The sequence below is a fragment of the Anolis sagrei genome, chromosome 4 (genome assembly GCF_037176765.1).
Source record: "Anolis sagrei isolate rAnoSag1 chromosome 4, rAnoSag1.mat, whole genome shotgun sequence".
Classification (NCBI taxonomy): domain Eukaryota; kingdom Metazoa; phylum Chordata; class Lepidosauria; order Squamata; family Dactyloidae; genus Anolis; species Anolis sagrei.
In genome coordinates this window covers 130,485,767-130,508,284 of record NC_090024.1, presented here as the reverse complement: position 1 = coordinate 130,508,284, position 22,518 = coordinate 130,485,767, and the positions used below count along the sequence as shown (strand labels likewise).

General features: G+C 39.1%; 1 protein-coding gene across 2 annotated transcripts in view; it reads left to right on the top strand.

Annotated features, from left to right (window-relative positions):
• UAP1 (UDP-N-acetylglucosamine pyrophosphorylase 1) overlaps positions 1-22,298 on the top strand; it is a 30,210-nt gene extending 7,912 nt beyond the window's left edge. Inside the window, exons 3-11 of one of the 2 annotated variants that reach the window (XM_060774370.2) lie at positions 5,081-5,285; positions 7,358-7,533; positions 8,452-8,624; positions 10,641-10,834; positions 14,225-14,368; positions 15,350-15,538; positions 17,752-17,799; positions 19,691-19,757; positions 21,984-22,298. In XM_060774370.2, the coding sequence (XP_060630353.2) occupies positions 5,081-5,285; positions 7,358-7,533; positions 8,452-8,624; positions 10,641-10,834; positions 14,225-14,368; positions 15,350-15,538; positions 17,752-17,799; positions 19,691-19,757; positions 21,984-22,076 (1,289 nt within the window). In that variant the 3' untranslated portion in view covers positions 22,077-22,298. The remainder of the gene's footprint in view (positions 1-5,080; positions 5,286-7,357; positions 7,534-8,451; positions 8,625-10,640; positions 10,835-14,224; positions 14,369-15,349; positions 15,539-17,751; positions 17,800-19,690; positions 19,758-21,983) is intronic. The other variant, XM_060774371.2, reaches the window with a different exon arrangement.
• The last annotated feature ends 220 nt before the right edge of the window (positions 22,299-22,518 follow it).

Below are 22,518 nucleotides of genomic sequence, written 5' to 3'. Positions count from 1 at the left end.
GTCAGCTTGGATAACATGCAAACTGAGGACCAGCCAAACTCAAAAATCTGAACACATTTTGGGGGATTTGTCTTATTGATGACCTAGACTCCCAAAGTTCTAAAACTCAGTTCTATGTAATAGTCACCATTAGTATTCCCCTTTGGTATTTTCAATCTTTGATCTATCCGGAAATTAAATAACAAGTTATAGCTTTATAACACCAGTAATATTTATTCTTTACTGATAGCATAGATAAACCCATTGTCTTCAGCAGCGCAGCTTACACAAGCCTTGCATTGGTCTAGGCATTCTTATAATTCTTTTAGAATTATATGGCAAAACATTACAGTTCTTTTCCTAGTGTGTCTGTTTACAACGGTTTCTATATGGGAATTATTATTATTATTATTATTATTATTATTTGGTATTACATAACTAGCTTCATCAAGGAAAGGTCAAAAGATATTTAGCTGCTTGTCCTCCTTCTATTTGTATCAGTTTTATACTGATTTATGCAATGCTTTTGATATGAAATAAATAAATATAATTAAGGAAAGAATGCATTTTACCACTCAAAGAAGTTCAGGTTATCAGCCACTGCTGGAGCCCCCGGTGGCGCAGTAGGTTAAACCCCTGTGCCAGCAGGACTGAAGACCGACAGGTTGCAGGTTCGAATCTGGGGAGAGGCGGATGAGCTCCCTCTGTCAGCTCCAGCTCCCCAAGCGGGGACACGAGAGAAGCCTCCCACAAGGATGATAAAAACATCAAATCATCCGGGCATCCCCTGGGAAACGTCCTTGCAGATGGCCAATTCTCTCACTCCTGACACAACAACAACAACAACAACAACAACAACAACAACAACAACAAAAAGCTACTGCTTTGTACAGCAGCAGGCTAGAAGTGGATCAGCTTTGCCGAGAAAAAGATTGGATGCATTGTTGCTCAAAAGGCTTCTGTTTTATACTATCACAAGCCTTGGTTTAGCCAACCAACTAAAAGTTCTCAGTGCTAGCCCATTTAGCTCATTCAATCAAAACAAAAATTTTAAATAAGATATCAGTTCAAATACGATTGAAGTATTTAGCTGCCTTCCAGCCTGATTGCATCAGCCAGTAACCCTATATTGTAAAATTTGTTAAAAGTCAGGCATTTACTTGTCTTATATTTTTAAAATTATCTCTATCTAATATATGCCTACCTAACATACAAGCTCAAGAATCAGAAAGTTACATTAGGCAAACATAGCCCCCCAAATTAGACAGAATATGCAGTCCTATCGTGCTATATATTGAAACTAGGCATGTGCAATCCATGGTTCTAAATGGTTCTAAAGTATTTTCAAAACTAAAGTTCTGGTTGTGGAAACTAGGGGGCGCTGGTTCTTTGCTTCTACAGTGTTGCTAAAGTTCTGATGGTGAAAATTTCAGAATTCTAACAAAACTTTCAAAATTTCATTATTATTTCATTATTGGTGATTTTTATGACAGAACCTATTAGGAACGGCCATTTATAATGAAAAATAAAAAATATATTGAGAAATGGGTTATAGGTGGCAGCACATTGTTGACTAGAAGTACGATGTTATGTATAGATCAATACTATCACAGTGTTATAATGAACATTAAAATAGAAAGGAGTGCTAGTATACCTTTATTATCATTATGTAATAATAAACAATTGAAAAAAGAGAATAAAGATGCGATAACAAACTTATTAACAATAGAAAGACTGCTTATAGCAAGGCATTGGAAAAGAGAAATAAATATACAAATTGAGGTGTGGGATAAGGAAGCATGGAAATTGGCAATCAATGATAAGCTGACGTGTGGAAACAAAGTGATTTTGATCATGTATGGAGAAAATTTATTGGAAAAGGATTTTTAAAAAAGCAGGAAAGTTACCTCCACAAGAAGAATTGAAATTTTGGACAGATGATATGTAAAAGCTGTGGCTTGGGAGGGGGGAGGGGAGCACAGTGGTGAGAGATCGATAATATGTATAAGCAGAAAAATAACAGTAGATGCCAACAGTTAAAGTATGGTAGGATGTATTGAATAATATGTATCTGCTGTAAAATAAACAATGTATAAAAAATGGGAAAAATACTATCACAGTGTTTCAAATCACTATAGGGCTTGGAAAATTGCATTTTATAGCAAAATGATACATTATTTATTTATTTACGGTATTTCTATACCACTCTTCTCAGCCCACAGGGGACTCAGGGTGGATTACAATGTACATATACATGGCAAACATTCAATGCCATAGACACACAACATATATAGAGAGACACAGAGGCAATTTAACATTCCAGCTTTTCTTGAGGGTATTCTGGCCATCGGGGAGCTGTCCCTTCACCGACTATTTGTGACACTGATGAAGTACTTCCTCATTCTTTGCATGCTTGCTGGAGATTTTTATGGCCTCATAAATTAGTTAAATTAGCCTCCCTGCGTAAGCGGTACCTAAATTTCCAACTTGATGATGCAACTGTCTTTCATGCTACAAAGGTCAACAGCAAGCTACACATATTCCTAGCAACTTTTTTTTAATTCTGTAAGATTTGTTCAGATGGATTTAGTTGCTTTTGGAAACAAGATCCATAATTATACAATGGATAAAAGTTGAAAAAAGGCTCCAAGCAAGCACTGCGTAGTCAGCCTTTACTCTTTGTTGTCTAATTACCTAAGAAATCTAAACATATAGATAATGTAAGTTATATAGGATTTAGAACAAAATCTCTTGTCTTACTGTAAGACTTTCAAGATGTTTTCTCAGATAGTATTTTATGTTCACGAAATGGAATGTTCTGTAGACTCTAGGGACGAACTGTTTCCTGGATTACTTCCTCCTTGGAAACATGCCTGAAACTATTTAACTATTAGGTTACATATTTACTTATAGGTCAATAGGCAGAAGAACAATTTACACGGCATAAAAAGATAAAGTTAAACCTTAGAAAAATGGCTTATTCCTCAATACCAGCCACCACAGACAAGCAACTCCCATAATAGCCCATAGACAATGCTATCAACAATTGCACTATGTAACAACATTTGAAAAAAAATCTGTTCCTGGTTTGAAAATGTTATTCCGGTTTAATTGTGTGGTACTTACTTTGAAAGTAGTTGTTCTACTCCAGAAACTTCATTTTTGTGGTTGCCACAAACTATGCAGAATCATATAGAAAACACAAGAATGGCCATCAGACTGGAAAAAATCAACTTATATCCCCATAACAAAAAAGGGAAATGCTAAAGACTGCTCAAACGTTCGTATAGTGGCCCTTATTTCACATACCAGTAAGGTAATGCTCAATCCTGCAAGGAAGACTCCAGCAATACATGGAGCGAAAGTTGCCAGATGTACAAGCTGGGTTTAGAAAAGGCAAGAGACCAAATTGCCAATATTCGCTGGATAATGGAGTTTCAGAAAAGCATCTATTTCTGTTTTATTGACTATTCTAAAGCCTTTGACTGTGTGGATCATAATAAATTGTGGCAAATTCTTAGTGGGATGGGCATGCCAAATCACCTTTTCTCTCTCCTGAGGAATCTGTATAAGGACCAAGTAGCAACAGTAAGAACTGACCATGGAACAATAGACTGGTTCAAGATTGGGAGAGGCGTACGGCAGGGTTGTATACTCTCACCCAACCTATTCAACTTGTATGCAGAACACATCATGCAATGTGCGGGGCTTGAGGAATGCAAGGTTGGGGTGAACATTGCTGGAAGAAACATTAACAACCTTAGATATGCAGATGACACCACTTTGATGGCTGAAAGCGAGGAGGAGCTGAGGAGCCTTCTAATCAAGATGAAAGAAGAAAGCACAAAAGCTGGGTTGCAGCTAAACATAAAAAAACCAAGATTATGGCAACAAGAATGATTGACAACTGGGAAATAGAGGGAGAAAACGTGGAGACAGTGACAGACTGTATTTCTAGGTGCAAAGACGCAGACGCCAGGAAATCAGTAGACGTTTACTTCTTGGGAGGAGAGCAATGTCCAATCTCGATAAAATAGTGAAGAGTAGAGGCATCTCACTGGCAATGAAGATCCGCCTAGTCAAAGCCATGGTATTCCCTGTAGTAACCTACGGATGTGAGAGCTGGACCAGAGGGAAGACTGAGCAAAGGAAGATAGATGCTTTTGAATTGTGGTGCTGGAGGAAAGTTCTGAGAGTGCCTTGGACTGCAAGAAGATCCAACCAGTCCATACTTCAGGAAATAAAACCCAACTGCTCATTGGAGGGAAGGATATTAGAGGCCAAGATGAAGTACTTTGGCCACATAATGAGAAAACAGGAAAGTTTGGAGAAGACTGAGGAAAATGGAAGGAAAAAGGAAGAGGGGCCGACCAAGGGCAAGATGGATGGATGGGATCCTTGAAGTGACTGGATTGACCTTGAAGGAGCTGGGGGTGGTGACGGCCGACAGGGAGCTCTGGCGTAGGCTGGTCCATTTGTTCAGTCCGAAACGACTGAACAAATGAACAACAACAACAGTGAGATATTCATTGAAAAACTATAGTAAAATGAGCTGCAAGAACAAAGTTTTTGTTGAGTTTAACAACGTTTTTCCATTTTTAAATGACAGAACCAATTATTTATAACCCAGGAACAATTTTGCTACAAATAACAGGCAGATTTGGCATCCGTCTGTAATTCAGTACCACTTTATCTATGACTGTTAAACAGACATACTGCAGCATAAATTAAGACATAGATACAGTTTGGTAATATGAATTTCCATATTGGTTGGTAAGGATATGGTAGTCTGCCAATTCATGGTAATTAATAAGCTTTCTCAGAAATCCAACTAGACTTTAGATGTATAATTCCATTTATGTAAAGCATTGTTAATGTGGAAATGAAAACAATCATGAGGGAGTGAGCTAAAAAGGGAATTTAATAAGGATAAAGATATAATTTCATATTTCAAAAGCAGAGGTTATTTTTAGTATTTTCTCAGGCACTTGAAAAACAATTGTGTGTAACTCAATAGTTTGCCACTTTAATGACTGGGTTCATTCAAACTATTTTTGGAGTCACTGTCAGAATTCACTTTCACCTTTTTCATTTGGTTTAGGTCTCCGGCAGATTTCTCAGAGCAAAGTTGCTGTTCTTCTCTTAGCTGGCGGACAAGGCACAAGGCTAGGTGTTTCATATCCCAAAGGAATGTATGATGTAGGCCTGCCGTCACATAAAACCCTCTTTCAGATTCAAGCAGAGCGGATTTTAAAACTACAACAGTTGGCTGAAAAGCGGCATGGTCTCAAATGTGTCATTCCATGGTAAGAATCTTGGATATGCTTTTAATCAGTGCCATTTATTAGTGTGTATATAAGAATATCTGATCACAGTTTTGTCTTTGTTGGTTCAGAGTTTCACTAGCCTTTATAGTTCGGAATTTAACTGCGGAGATTCACAGGAAATCAGAAAATGAAATTGGTGCAGAATTCAGCCATTTAACCATCTGTGTTTTCCTTTTGTTGTTCAGAAACATTAAAAAGAAAAAGTCATATTTGTACACATATGCTTAAAAGTATACAGATGTGTGTGTGTATAGATAACACCCAAGATGACATCCCAAGGAAACCATGCAAGATAATAAAATAATATGGAAGAAATAATATCTGTCTTGTACAGGTGTGTGTATATATGTGTGTGTATATGTGTGTGTGTGTGTGTGTGTGTGTATATGCATACACACATACACATATACAAAGGTGGGTCAAAATGTTTTGCCTCCTGTGTCATAAAAATGTTATGAATGAACATATAACAGCAGACGTTGCTAGAGATCATAGGCTGAACTATCCTCTACACAAAACTACCGTTTAACATAGTCACCATCAATTTCTACACAATTGCGCTATCTTTTAACCCAGACATCAAAACCATTTTGGAAAAATTCAGAGTTTTGCTTCATGATCAATGATTTTAAAACTGTTTTAATGTCATTCATGTCATTGAATGTGAAACCACCTAGGTTGTCTTTCAGAGGTCCAAACAGGTAAAAGTCAGAAGGGGTCACATCAGGGCTGTAGGGTGGGTGAGGCACTACTGACCAGCCCATTTTTGCAGTCACCACGGTTATGAAAAAATGACATTTGTGTGGACATGCATTAACCGTGATGAAGCTTGATGAAGCAAATGTCTTTTAGTGGTCTTTTCTTTCTTATTGCCTCCTTAAGCGGACTGGCAGGGTTAAACAATCAAAACTTACTCCCGATTAGACAGAATGGCTCCTAGTCAGCCAAAAGGCAGATCAGGAGATGAAGGCTTGGAGTTTGGTGGAGCTCAGCTTTAAATCTGGAAGCTCACATTTGTGCAATGGTGGGGCTGCCTTTGAAGACTGCCCGGAAGCTTCAACTAGTTGAACGGTCAGCAGCCAGGGTGCTTACTGGAGCGACGTACAGGGAACATACAACTCCTTTGTTACAGCAACTCCACTGGCTACCGATCAGCTTCTGAGCACAATTCAAAGTGCTGATTTTAACCTTTAAAGCCCTAAACGGTTCTGGCCCCGACTACCTGTCCGAACGTATCTCCTGCCACGAACCATCACAAAGTTTAAGATCTTCAGGAGAGGCCCTGCTCTTGATCCCACCACTATCGCAAACACAGTTGATGGGGACGAGAGACAGGGCCTTCTCAGCAGTGCCCCCCCCCCCCCACTATGGAAGGCCCTCCCTAGAGGTATCAGATTGGCCACCTCTGTCTTGTCTTTTAGAAGGAAAATCAAGACCTGGTTATGGGACCAAGCGTTTGATCAGTGAGCAGCAAGTGGAAGAAGATCACACAACTTATAGGAATGAATTGACCCAAACTGGTTTTTGGATTTCGAATTTAAAGGATGTGTCTTAATTAATTGTTTTAATTGTTGTTTTAATTTTTAATATTTTGATTGTACTGTCGTTTTTTATGATGCTAGCATCGCATGATGCTTTTGTTTGGCTGCCCTGAGTCCCCCTTTGGAGGGAGAAGGATGGGGTATAAATATAGGAAATAAATAAATAATTAAATAAGTATTTTGCTTATTCAGAACTTGTGCACCAATTGCACCCATAGTTGTGAGTGAGGGATGCATTGCCAAACCAGGTTATGAGGTTTTCAATTTCCCAAAGGCTTTATTTCTTGCATTAATGTGTGAATTTGACTTGCCTTGACATCTTGGATGTCAAGTCCTATGAAGTTCTTGGGCATCTACTTTTTCAGAGTCCATAAAACTGAAGTAAAGCATGTATTAATAGTTGTATGTCTCTTTCAGGACAGGCTCTTTTAGACATCTAGTTGTTGGGAAGGGTAACATGTCCTATAACATGTTGCATGCTGTGAACTGTCTTGCTCTCATGCTGAACAGGTACATCATGACAAGTGGCAGAACCATGGAACTGACCAAGGAGTTCTTCCAGAAGCACAAATATTTTGGTTTAAAGAAGGAGAATGTAGTATTTTTCCAGCAGGGAATGCTTCCTGCTATGGATTTCGATGGGAAAATTCTTTTGGAGGAAAAAGGCAAAGTTTCAATGGCACCAGGTACTACAGTCTATAATAGTCATTTTCAAAGACATCATGGCAATTGTCCCTTCTCTACTTCAGCAACTTTCTCTTTCTTAGCCAGCTATCAAGCTTGCTTTTAAATCTTGTAGTTGAATTTAAACAGAAACAAGTGTGACATAAAAAAATCTTGCCTTTAATTAATGGGGTTCCCAATGTTCACTAATTATTTAAGTTTTTTATTTTATTATTATTATTATTATTATTATTATTATTATTATTAATTTTAACTCATTTTTAAGTTAATTTATATCAAATCAAATCATTTATTTCGGTCATTGACCAGCATAGGAAATAGAGTCACATTTTCATACAAACTTGGTATGTTTGGTACATTAAGTAAATTTATAATATCAGTGGAAGGACATTTTGTCCTGAACTTTCTTCAGGTTTATAGCTGAGACCGATTTTGCAGTTGGGTTAAGATGGCCACCTGAGCCTCTTTTTTATCTGTCTAGACTCATATAATCCAGTTCAAAGCAGATAATCTGGGATCAGACCCTGGATTATATGGTTAGTGTCAATCCAGCCCAAGTCATTCAGAGTGAATTGAACTGAGGATAATGGACCTTTGGAGTAAATAGTGATTGCAAAAAGATACAGGGCAAAATGCAAGTTAGGCTTAATTTCCTTCTTTTTTAAAAAAAACTTGGTGCATTGAATAGGAAATAATACTCTGGAAAAGACAACTTAGCAATTGATTTCATTGCCAAACTGATTTTACTGTCTAGATGTTCCTTCAGTTTTTCATTTAGAATGTACTTTTCTGTAATTTCAGACAATTAGACCTAGTTCCAAAAAATGTTAGGCAGAAATAGATGTAACTAAATAAAAAAATCAGGTATTTTTCAATCAGGTATACATTGAAATATTTCCTCTTCTCAACCCTTCTTAAAGATGGCAATGGTGGGCTATATCGAGCCTTGGGAGCTCATCATATTGTGGAGGACATGGAACAGCGAGGCATTGGCAGCATTCATGTATACTGTGTAGACAATATTTTGGTGAAAGTGGCTGATCCTTCGTTTATTGGATTCTGCATACAGAAAGGAGCAGATTGTGGAGCAAAGGTAATTCATCTTTGTACAGACTGCAGAGAATAAGTTGTTTTCTCATCTCTTGTAGACATTATGTTTGGTCAACTGTGTGACCTTGGAGGTTAGCTATATAAAAATGGGAGTGCCCCAGAGTGCAGGAAATATTAAATAAACAGTGAATGTATACAGAAACTCAATAGTGAGCTGTGAAGTCCATACTTCAGATTTCATTCCAGTCACAAACTTGCTAGGAAACCTTAGGCACATTTTCTCTATGGCTCTATTTATTTATTTATTTATTTGCGACATTTATATGCCGCCCTTCTCACCCCGAAGGGGACTCAGAGCGGCTTACAAGGTATATATACATACAATATATTATTAACATAGTACAATATCAGTTTTAAATATAGCTATATTGCACTATATCAATTATACTGTAATATTATTAGTAATATTACATGTAATATAAATATATAATTGTAATATATTATTATTAGTAGTATTATATTGCATTACATTACAATATTATAAATATTATATGTATATACAATACATTATATATTATATTATAACATATTATTAGAATAGCCCAGGAGACAAGGTGGAACTGTCCCCTGGCCCCCCTCTCCTCGCTCTGGCCCAGAGCGGCAGCCGGTGCTGGGGGGAGGGATCCCCAATGGATGGCAAATGCAGGAGACAAGATGGCGTTGTCCCCCAGCCTCCTCTCTCCCCGCTCAGGCCCAGAGCGGCAGCTGGTGCCTGGGGGAGGGATCCCCAACGGATGGCAAATGCAGGAGACAAGATGGCACCGTCCCCTGGCCTCCCCTCTCCTCACTCCGGCCCAGAGCGGCAGCTGGCGCTGGGGGGAGGGGTCCCCAACGGATGGCAAATGCAGGAGACAAGATGGCGCCGTCCCCTGCCCTCCCCTCCCCCCTCCCCGGCCCAGAGCGGCAGCTGGCGCTGGGGTGAGGGGTCCCCAACAGATGGCAAATGCAGGAGACAAGACGGCGCGGTCCCCCGGCCTCCCCGCTCCGGCCCAGAGCGGCAGTAGGTGCCGGGGGGAGGGGTCCCCAACGGACGGCAAGTGCAGGAGACAAGATAGTGCCGTCCCCCGGCCTCCCCCCCCCCACTCCGGCCCAGAGCGGCAGCCGGCGCCGGGGGGAGGGATCCCCAACGGATGGCAAATGCAGGAGACATATTCCTGTAGTGAATAGATAGTAGTGATAATACTCCTCTTCCCATATATTGTGATAATATATGTGAAACATCTGGAAAACTAAGAAGTGCTATAAGTATGTTTCTGCTTTGAAAAATATCTAGGAATTCTCAACTGGTGGTGCAACGGGTTAACATTTACAGCTGGGAAACTGGACTAAAAGAGTTCTTTAACTGTTGTCTATTCAGATAAATGCCGTTCTTTAAACCAGGGGTCCACAAACTTTTTAAACAGAGGGCCAGGCCACAGTCCCTCAAACTGTTGGAGGACCAGATTATAATTGGAAAAAAACATGAATGAATTCCTATGCACACTGCACATATCTTATTTGTAGTGCAAAAACCACTTAAAACCAATACAATAATTAAAATGAAGAACAATTTTAACAAATATCATTAGTATTTCAATGGGAAGTATGGGCCTGCTTTTGGCTGATGAGATAGGATTGTTGTTGTGTGCTTTCAAGTTGTTTCAGACTTGGGTTGACCCTGAGCGAGGGCCAGGTAAATGATCTTGGAGGGCTGCATCCAGCCCCCGGGCCTTAGTTTGAGGGCCCCTGATGTAGTCCACGGGCAAAGTCATATTTCTCCCCAATCTCGCTCAATTCGGCGGGACGTCCCCTCAACATCCAGCCTTTTGCATACCTACCAAACTCCGAGGGAGAAGCTGAGGTGCCTCCCCAGCTTCATGCCACTCTTATGGAACAGTACGAGACTGAGGAAAAGGCTGGGGTCTGCCTTCAGGCTCCTCCAAGTTGTGCAGACCTGCTATAGACAACAAATTGGTTGATTTTGAAAATGCTTCAAAACTGTTTGTTGTTATCCTCTTAGGTAGTTGAAAAGACAAATCCCACGGAGCCAGTTGGTGTGGTATGCCAAGTTGGGGGGCTTTACAAAGTGGTGGAGTACAGTGAGATTTCTTTGGCCACAGCACAGAAAAGGAGTCATGATGGCCGGCTGCTTTTTAATGCTGGGAACATTGCCAACCACTACTTCACGATGGACTTTCTGAAGAACATTGTCAGGTATGAGCATTCTTTAATTGTGGATGTTTTATAAAATGTAGTCCTAAGGACACTTCTGATCACTCTATATCAGGCATGGGCAAACTTCAGCCCTCCAGGTGTTTTGGCCTTCAACTCCCACAATCGCTAACAGCCAGTAGGCTTTTAGGAATTGTGGAAGTCCAAAACACCTAGAGGGACAACGTTTGCCCATGCCTGCTCTATAGGATGCTGTAAAGAAGGATACTATCTGAAAGCAGCCACTTACAAATTTGGGAATGTTCTGAAGGGAGGCCTGTAGGGAAGAGATATATATATTTAAAAAAATGCAGTTTTGTCTCTGTGAAAGTGTTTAGATAGTGTTTAGATTTCAGTAAAATAGGAAAAAACTGACATAAGAATACGGAATAAATTATATAGAGACAGGAAAAGATTGACTATGATTTTAGATGGGTGAGCTTGAGTAGTTCAAGGGTTAATCTATTATTGAGTTGTGTCTTAGTAAAATTCCACTTGTTTGCTTGCTTTAAAATTGTCTCTGACTGCCTCTATCATAGAATCACAGAATCACAAAATTCAAAGAGTTGCACAGGGCCATCCAGTCCAACCCCCTGTCATGAAGGAATACACAATCAAAGCACTCCTGACAGATGACCATCCAGCCTCTGCTTTAAAAACCTTCAGAGAAGGAGAGTCCACCATACTCTGAGCGGCATATTCCACTGCTGAACAGCCCAAAATGTCACGAAGATATTCCATTAATGTGTAGATGGAATCTTTCCCCTACATTTTGAATCCATTGCTCTGTATCATAGGATCCTTCCACACAGCCATATAACCCAGAATATCAAGGCAGAAAATCCCACAATATGGGTTATCTGAGTCCACACTGCCACATAATAATAATAATAATAATAATAATAATAATAATAATAATAATAATAATAATAATGTCTAGATGTCATTGGGGTATGTGAAAATATTAGAAAGTTCATTGAAAATGCAATTAAACAATGGAAAACTGAGTTGTTCGTGGGCAAAGAAAGATATGAAACTGTTAAAATCAAGAGAGGAATTTTCCAAGGTGACTCATTGCCACCACTGCTGTTCATCATTGCAATTATCCCACTGTCAGTAATTCTACAGAAAACAAACCTAGGCTACCAAACAGCAAGAAATTCACCAAAAAAATCCCACTTACTGTACATGGATTATCTAAAGCTTTACGGAAAATCAGAAACTGAAATTGTGTCACTGACCAACACAGTCAGAATCTTCAGCACTGACATCAGTATGGAGTTTGGCCTAGACAAATGTGCCACAGTGGCAGTAAAGAAAGGGAAAATTACACACAGTGAGGGCATAGAGATGCCAAACGGACAAACCATAAAGTGCAATCAGCCTGAAGCATATAAATATCTGGGCATACTACAATATCAAGCATGGGCAAGTGAAAAAAGTGGACAGCAAAGAATATATCCAAAGAGTCAGAAAGGTTTTGAAGAGCAAATTAAATGGCAGAAATACGATCAAGGCTCTCAACACTTGGGCCATCCCCATCATTAGATACACTGCTGGGATTGTGAACTGGACACAAGTAGAGCTGGATGATCTGGACAGAAAAACAAGACATTCTGTGTTTTTGTTTCAGTAAAATAATAATAATAATCATCATCATCATCATCTTTATTTATACCCCACCACTATCTCCCCAAAGGGAACTCGGGCCGGCTAACATGAGGCCAAGAATACAATACAAACAGCAAATAATAACATCAAAATAAAATACATATAATAACAGAAAATGATATAAACAGATGCAAAATAACATGATGAAGAAATAAAACAAAAGCATGGTGGGCAGGCCAAATGCACAGAATAAGGTTGATAAAGCCTTGAGTTAGATAAGTAAATGGAGAAGTATGTGTCTGTGAGGGAGCTCAGAAGGGGCTCAAAGCGGATAACATTGGATTTTATTCAGCTGTGTTGAAGGGGCCTTAGTCTCCAGAGCAGGAGAAAACAAGTTGGGCCATCCTTGCCACAATGAGACTGTGAAGCAACACATCTTCAGATATACGTAGGGGGAACTCAGAAGCCCAAGGATCGAATCCAGGAAGGGATTAAGTGGGGATAAAAAGTGGGGTGAGTAACAGGAACACAAACATTGGAACTGTAGGGCCAGACTGGAAGGGAATTCGTCACAAACACCAAAATCACTCTTCATATGCTATCAATACTTATCACTCTTCATATGCTATCAATACTTACAGAAAGGTTGTTGTGATGACTCACAAAAAGCCCTATTAGAAATTAAGTTCAGATTAAAACAGTGAGGAGTCCCCGGTGGCACAGTGGGTTAAAGCACTGAGCTGCTGAGCTTGTTGATCGAAAGGTCGCAGGTTCGATTCCGGAGAGCGACGTGAGCTTCCACTGTCAGCCCTAGCTTCTGCCAACCTAGCAGTTCGAAAACATGCAAATGTGAGTAGATCAATAGGTACCACTCCGGCGGGAAGGTAACGGCGCTCCATGCAGTCATGCCGGCCACATGACCTTGGAGGTGTCTACGGACAACGCTGGCTCTTCGGCTTAGAAATGGAGATGAGCAACACACCCCAGAGTCAGACATGACTGGACTTAATGTCAGGGGACTACCTTTACCTTACCTAAAACAGTGAGAATACAATACAACATAACAAAGTAACCACACTTTCAAGCTTCAAAATAAAATTTAACATGCTAAGAAAGTAAGTTTTTCTGACATTCTTTCCTTCTTTGTAGTTACAATAGTAATCTGATGCCTAGCATTTTCAGTTACTGTAATATTTTTCCTGGACTATATCACTTCAGTCTGGAGGAAGGAGTGGAGAAGTATAGTTGAATGCTTTCTTGGGCTGAGTTGTGATGAAAAAAGTCAAATTTCAAGTAGAAAAATAACATGTTAAGGGATAAATTCTGTTATAGAATATGATATTTTTCTAGGTCGATTGATTTCCCCTCGGAGGGTAAATTCACTCCCGAAAGAGTTATCATGGGGAAAAGATGTTTCCACTGAAGTTTTCTCGCCAATCCTTGTTTCACAAGCTAAATTTTTCAAAATCCAGTTATCACAAGGACAGAAAATGTAGTAAAATCTTCTGAACAGGGGCACAGACAGTAAAACTTCCCTATGCTATCCAAAGCGCGCGCTCTCTCTCTCTCTCTCTCCCTCCCTCTCTCTCTCTCTATATATAGCACTTAAAAATGTACCTGTTCCAACTTATGTAAAACAAACCTGCAGAACCTTTCTTGCTCGTAACTTGGGGACTGCCTGTATGCGTTCCAACCAGCCAGATACCTCAAAAAGGTGATGGTCTTCCCCAGTAAATTCTAATGCATTTCAAACTTGTGTGTATTCTTGTATTAATATTTTAGCATTCACGAACCGCAGCTGCAACACCACATAGCTCAGAAGAAAATCCCATACATTGATGTGGCCACGGGGAAACTTCTGAAACCAGACAAACCAAATGGAATTAAGATGGAGAAGTTTGTTTTTGATATCTTCCAGTTTGCCAAGTAGGTCATTGGGTTTTCCCAGATTTATTTATTTATTTGTTTATTTATTTGTGTTGGAGCGACTTGAGAAACTGCAGGTCCCTGCAGGTCGCTTCTGGTGTGAAAGAATTGGCCATGTGTGAAGACGTTGCCCATGGGATGTCTGGATATTTGATGTTTTTACCATCCTGTGGGAGGCTTCTCTCATGTCCCCACATGGGAAGCTGGAGCTGACAGTGGGAGCTCAACCCACTCTCCCCAGATTCAAACTGCTGACCTGTCTTCAGCAGTTCTGCTGGCACATGGGTTTAACCAGGGCCTCCTGGCTTTCCTAGATGCCCTCATTCTGCTGCGATCTTCATTTGATATGTCATCTTTGCCTTCCATTTGTTTCAAAAGTAATTCTGTTTGTCATAATATATTTTTTTATTTTTTTACACATTTATATGCCACCCTTCTCACCCCGAAGGGGACTTAGACCGGTTTACAAGATATATATAGATATAGATATACATACAATATATTATGTTATTAGCATAGTACAATATCAGTACTATATATTGCTATATTTCACTATACCATTATATTGTAATATTATTAGTAATATTACATGTAATATGAAATATACAATTATAATATTGCATTATTATTATTAGAATTATACTGTATTACATTATAATATTATAAATATTATATGTATATACAATATATTATATTATATTATATTATTAGTAAAGGAGAAGACACAACATGGAACTGTCTTCTGCCCCCTTCTCTCTTCACTCTAGCCCAGAGAAGCCCATATTTCATATCCTATTGCTTCTTCTGAATGAATCTTGGCTTGCTGAAAGTCCCCTTTCATTCTGTTTGGTACTTAAGTTGATGTCTGATATCTATTTATAGGATTGTATAATTAAATGGCTTGATTTTCACAGTATAATCTAGAAGCTTTAGATTCTTCTAGCATGTTGGCTTAACCTTTCGCCTTTATCCTGTCACCAGAAATTTTGTGGTTTATGAAGTGCTGCGAGAAGACGAGTTCTCTCCTTTAAAGAACGCAGATAGCCACAACGGCAAGGACAACCCAACCACGGCACGGCACTCTCTGATGTCACTGCATCACCGCTGGGTTCTCAATTCTGGTGGTCATTTCGTGGATGAGAATAAGACACGCCTTCCTGCTATTCCCTGGTAAAATTAATTTGGCCTTTCTCTGTCTTTTACCTTCCGTCTTTAATGTGTAGTAAGCGTAAGCTCTATAAGTCTGAATATCATTGCTGTCGATTTACAACCAAAGTCAGTATTCAGAGATGCCGGATGCTCCACTGGATAGGATTTTCACCCTATCTGATGCAGGAGTCTTCTTAACTATGAGGGTTGAATGAAAAGTAATGCCTGCACCTTCGTTGCTTGGATTTGGATGGGAATATTTTAATAAATCAAACACAGAAATAATCCTTAGAATTGCTCTTCAACTACCATGATTCACTTTTCCACATAATAACCAGACAATTGGATACATTTCTGCCAACGATGAACAAGTTTTCTGAAGCCATCATAGAAGAAGTCAACACTCTGTTTCCGCAACCAGCATCTCATAGTTCATTCAACGTCTTAATTAGAAGCATAATGATGTCCCTGCAGAACTTCTTTCATTATCGGGAAAAGATGGAAGTCAGACAGTGCTAAATCTGGACTGTATGGAGGATGTCGTACGGTGGTGAGATCCAGTGTCTGAAGTTTCAAGTCTGTGTGCTTTCATTTCCAGCATCAGCATCCTGGGTACCCATCATGCACATATCTTCCGATAGCCAAGCAAAGCAATAATGTGACCCACACATTCTTGTGAAATGCTAATTATGCTTGAAATTTCTCTCTGAGTGATACGACAATCGTCCTGAATCAATCTGTCAAATTTTACTTGTGAAACTCATTGGTTGCTGACATCCAACTCTTTGTTTGCCACGCAACTCAGATGTTCCCACCTCAACATCTTTAAACTTACTGGCCCAACGACGCACAGTACTCACATCAGCACAATCATCATAAACAGCTTGCATTCTCTGATGAATCTCTTTTGAGGTGACACCTTCTGCTGTCAAGAATTAAATGACTGCACGTTGCTTAAGTCGCATTGACCGTCCGTCTGTGCAGGGTTCCATACTTTGCACTTTAACAACACAACCGTTCAATGCTAAGGCTTCCTGCCAAAATGGAACTGTAGAGGAGAGTCTACTGAACAAGCCAGTACCTGCCACTTACCAGTACTGCCATCTGTTGAGTAGTTACGAAGGTGGAGGCATTACTTTTCATTCAACCCTCGTACATAATAGCAGCGTTTGCAAATGTAAGATAATCATACTGTGGATGTAGTCCTGTTGGTGCAGATTTCTTTGGGCTCATGTAAGAAGAGGAGGTGACACCAGCAGGAGAAGGATGCTGATGTCAAGTTCCCATTTTCTCCCGCGGGTCTTCTCCAGATTGTCATCCATCAATCTTAACACGATATTAAGATATTTGGTGTGATATTAAGTTATTTGGTGGGGAAGGTGTTGTGAAGTTTATCTGACCATCATTCAGATCTCTCAGTCCTGCATCCCCGTAATAAAAAGGTTGTCTAAAACCGTTTCGCTTGGGTAAGAATCTGTGTTTCTGAAAATTGGCCAAGAAGCTTCTTCAATTCAGAACTAGAATTGAGAAGAAAGTTCAAATCAATTCATGATATGTGTGAAAGGGTCTATTTATTTATTTATTTATTTATTTATTTATTATTTCTGGTATTTCTATCCCGTTCCTTCTCAACCCCCGAAGGGGGACTCAGGACAGCTTACATTTGGCAGCAATTCGATGCCACTACATATAACACAGCAATATAATAACAGTTAAAACAATAAGTAAAACATTCATTAAAACAGTAAAAAAAAAAGTATTAATAGCCGTAACATCATTCCAGTCAATTCCATATCCAATTCCATGTCCAAAGTGCTATCTATGCCTGTTGTCCAAAAGCCTGGTCCCAGAACCACAACTTTAATTTCTTTCCAAATGACAGGAGGGATAGAGCCGATCTTACCTCAGTGGGATGAAGTTCCACAAGTAGGGGGCCACAGTCGAGAAGGCCCTGTCTCTCATCCCTACCAGACGTATTTGTGACGCTGGTGGGAGCGAGAGCAGGACCTCCCTGGATGATCTTAAGCTTAGAAGTAGAAGGATGAGTAGCAGGTCATTACCATTTTGCTTGGCATTGTGATAACTCAAGCTTATCTCTTGGATGGAATTATTGACTAAACAGACATACCGTAGCAGACATCATATAGTACTGTCAGGTAAATCTGATGATTTGATTTGGGATATCTCATAACTTAATTTCCCTTCTCAATAATCCCTTTTTCCCCACCTGACAGCTGCACTAATGGAAGTTCAGATGTGAATCAAGATGATGTCAATCACAAGTAAATATACTGGGTTGTTGGGGATGCATGGTGATGGGTCTGTGCTTGGGTACTGAGTGGGAGATCTTTCTGCAGCATGCAGGATCTTAGTGCTTAACCTGCTTTTTCAGGGAAAAGCATTGTTGCTATGATGTACTTACTTTGCAAGAACTCTTTGATCTAATACTAAACAAGGCTTACACTAGGAAGGCACTGCATGTCTGACTAGTAAATTCTGTAGCTTCTTGCCATGGTTAAAATTAAATATACCGGTAAGTGAGCAACATTCCTCTGGGAAATCTGTGAAGTATCTTCAGGGCTTAAATAAGAATTATTGTATATACTCGAGTATAAGCCTAGTTTTTCAGCCCCTTTTTTAGGCTGAAAAAGCTCCCTTCGGCTTATACTGGAGTCAAGGTTATTTATTATTTTTCTCTTGTTATTAGCATTATTTTTATTACATTTATTTTACACTATTTATTATTATTATTACATTTACAGTGTTTTACCCTATTATTATTACATTTATTATTTTACTCTATTTATTATTATCATTACATTTATTATCATTATTATTATCATTACATTATTATCATTACATTATGTTAACCGGAGCCCCCGGTGGCGCAGTGGGTTAAACCCGTGTGCCGGCAGGACTGAAGATCGACAGGTCGCAGGTTCAAATCCAGGGAGAGGTGGATGAGCTCCCTCTATCAGTTCCAGCTCCTCATGCGGGGACATGAGAGAAGCCTCCCACAAGGATGATAAAAAAAAAATCAAATCATCCAGGCGTCCCCTGGGCAATGTCCTTGCAGACGGCCAATTCTCTCACACCAGAAGCGACTTGCAGTTTCTCAAGTCGCTCCTGACACGACAAAAAAAATTACATTTATTAATTTACTTTATTATTATTGCATTTATTAATTCACTCTATTACTGTTATAATTGCATCTCCATTATTTTACTCTATTATTATTATTATATTTATTTTTTTACTCTCTTTATTGTTGGAAGGATATGTAAGTATGTTTACATTAAAGAAGGTTAGAATAATGATTTAATCAGAGTTGGGCAGTCTTATCTTACATTACAGTCTTATGTAAATATTCAAAAATATTTCACCTCTTCAGTTAATGTAATTTTATTGGTTATCTATTTTTATTTTGAACTTTACCCATAGCGCCTGCATTTCCCACCCTCGGCTTATTCTCGAGTCAATACGTTTTCCCAGTTTTTTGTGGTAATATTAGGTGCCTCGGCTTATATTCGGGTCGGCTTATACTCGAGTATATACAGTAATTTTTGTGCAATTTAGGGCTGCGCTATATTTGTTTAGTTTTTGTGTAACTCTGGTTTGGATCCTGTATTTAACTCAGCCTATTTTCCTGAAGTTTGAAGGTGCAGTAACACAAGATTTGTGCTGCTTTCCCATACAGGATCTTTGCCGTGATTGAGTATCTCACTTTAAACTACAATTCCCTGTGGGGAATCAATCTCTAGATCTCAATCTCTCACTTCATTTTTGTAGCAAGAGAAACATTATGGATGAAATGTTTTTATGCCATTTAGAAATGTTCTGCATATTCCAACCTATTTTCTCAAGACTGGAAAATGATTTTAAAGGGGTATTTATGGGAAGCTGGAGGGTTAAATCTTTACTTCCTTTTCTTTGTTGCAGCTATTGCACCTGTCTTGATATGCATTTAATATATTCATGTTGCACGCTTGACTAATATCTGGGGATACAGGTGATGCGCCTTCTGCCTGGACATCATTTTGGCTTCCACGTCTGCTGCTGAACTTTTTCTCTTGGCAGGAGCAGAGCAAAATGCTAATCTCATAGCAAAGGCCTTGAAAATTCAAAACCAATGAACTCTCTCTCCTACCTAACTTGTGCTTTTTTCTTCTTTAGTTTGAAAGATGCCAGTGACGTCCCTATTCAGTGTGAGATTTCTCCTCTTGTGTCCTATGGGGGTGAAGTAAGTCTTCTCTTGTTTACATTTACACATAATGTCTTTTGATGCACTTTATCTCACCCTTCAGTGAACTAAATCCTATTGTTTGTCCCATCCGAACCTCCCACCAGATATATCACCTTACTCATCCATCTCACCCAGGGTTTTAAAAATCCTGTTCATTGTATTTGGCCCTGCCCACTTGGTTATTGTTTTGTTATTTACATTTTACCTTGCATTTATTTTATATTATTTTTTATTTTATTGTATTATATTTGTTGTATTCATTATGATTTTATTTTGTATTCTTTTGCTTTACTGTAACTGTTGGGCTTGGCCTCATGTTAGCTGCCCTGAGTCCCCTTGGGGAGATGGAGGTGGGGTCTAAATAAAGGTTATTATTATTATTATTATTATTATTATTATTATTATTATTATCTTTAAGTACCACCTTGGAGAAGAACTGAAAGAGATTTCTAGCATCACCTTTCCTAGATACAGTCAACATTATTATTATTATTATTATTATTATTATTATTATTATTATTAGAAACACAACAAGATGAGTCCACAGCAGACCCTCTGCTGGCTGTTGTATTGGATCACACGTTGGATACTTCCCAAGTGTCTAGGACTTTGTGATGTATCGGTGAATAATGTGTGCAGATCCCAGTAAGGTGGCCTTCTGTAGCTGGCAGATGGTAATTTTGTCAGTGCCAGTTGTATTTAAGTGCAGGCCAAGGTCTTTAGGCACTGCACCCAGTGTGCCGATCACCACTGGGACCACCTTTTCTGGTTTGTGCCAGAGTCTTTGCAGTTCGATTTTTAAATCCTCCTATCGTGCCAGCTTTTCCAGTTGTTTCTCTGCAATCCTGCTGTCACCTGGGATTGTGACATCGGTGATCCATAGTTTGTTTTTAACACGATTGTGAGGTTTATTTATTTATTTATTTATTATTTACTTCATTTATATACCGCTTTTCTCAGCCCTTAGGTGACTCAAAGCGGTTAACAACAACGGTTTCAATACAAACATTACAAAATCATTGGGACATTTAAAAGCAATAGCAGGTCAGGAGTATTATGCTCCAAAACTCTGTCTGTCTGAATCCGGAAGTCCCCGAGGAGTTTGGCGTGTTCATTCTCTGTAACTTTTTCCAGCTTGTGATCCCACCAGTTAGTTGTTGCAGGCAGATGGCATTTGTGGCACAAGTTCCAATGAATCATCTGACCCACGGTGTTATGCCTCTGCTTGTAGTCTGTCTGCGCAATCTTCTTGCAGCAGCTTATTATTATTATTATTATTATTATTATTATTATTATTATTATTCTGTACTTAATCTTAATATAGGATGAAATCCTATATTGGAATATCCTGAGCATAAGCTCTGTGAAAATTAGATGCTGAATTTCCACTCTATTTGATGTAACTGAGAGGCAAACTAACTGAACAGGCCTACATTAGTGATTCCTAACTGACTCCTCGGTTGATCTGGCCAATGATCTGGGATTAATGGAGCTGAAGTCCAACATTCCTGGAAGATCAGAGATTTGAAAACTCTGGCATACAAGATAGTAAAAGGTCTGAACACCTAGTCCCTGTAAGTAACGGTTAAGTGCGCTGGATATGTCTAATGTGAAGAATAGTAAACTCAGATGTGATATGATCACCGTCTTTAAATAATTGGAGGGATGGAATTAATGCCTCTCTAGAGAATAGGATGCAGACCAATGGATTCAAAGTACAAGCAAAGAGATCCTAGCTAAACATTAAGAAGGACTGTCTGATGAAACAACAGGGATGTCACGTAGGAGTCTACTACAGACCTCCAAGCCAGACTGGGGACTTGGGTGATGCCTTCTTGAAACCAGATAATCTCACGTTCAGAAAGGAGGGGTATCATAATGGTGAGAGATTTCAGCTATCCTTTGATTTATTGGAAGACACACTCTGGGAAGAATATCAGAATCAAGAAATTCCTCACTTGTCTTCCAGACAATTTCCAAAACTTCCAGGAATTAAATTAAATTCATACCTGGCCGTGAAAGTGACTGAGCCAGTCCCTTCCTCTTCATTTAATCTACCTTTTGCAGAATTGTTGCCAGAAACTGGAGAAGGGGCCATATACAATATACAGTTTGGGGGAAAGCTGAGATATACATGTAACAAATAAAGTCTAGGTCTGTGCTTTAATTTTACTTGTTTTTTTAATTTAACTTTTAATATTACTACATTTGCTTCTTTTTCAGGGCCTGGAGGAGTTTGTGAAGGACAAAGAATTTCATGCCCCCCTGATTATTGATAGAAGTGGGGTTCATGAATGGGTGAAGAATGGGGTCTGAGTTCTCCACGAAGCCTCATTGTTTTGGTCCAGACTGAAAATGGAAACAAACATTTCAACAACACTCTTTAGATTTTCAATCAAATGATGTTTTCTCAAAATCCAGAATCTGACTGCACTTTGAAGGGATGCGGTACTTTTTCCTCTCTGCATCTTGGGAGTTATCTATTTATCTATTTTTATTTTTTACAGAGGTCACACATTAAACATATTAAACTACAAATATGTTGTCTTTCTTGCTGCAATGCTTGAACACACAGTCATTTTGTTTTAAAAATTGTAATGCATAATATGATCATATTATCATCTTATGTATTTTTATTTTTTGTCGTATCAGAAGCGACTTGAGAAACTGCAAGTCGCTTCTGGTGTGAGAGAATTGGCCGTCTGCAAGGATGTTGCCCAGGGGACACCCGGATGATTTGATGTTTTTATCATCCTTG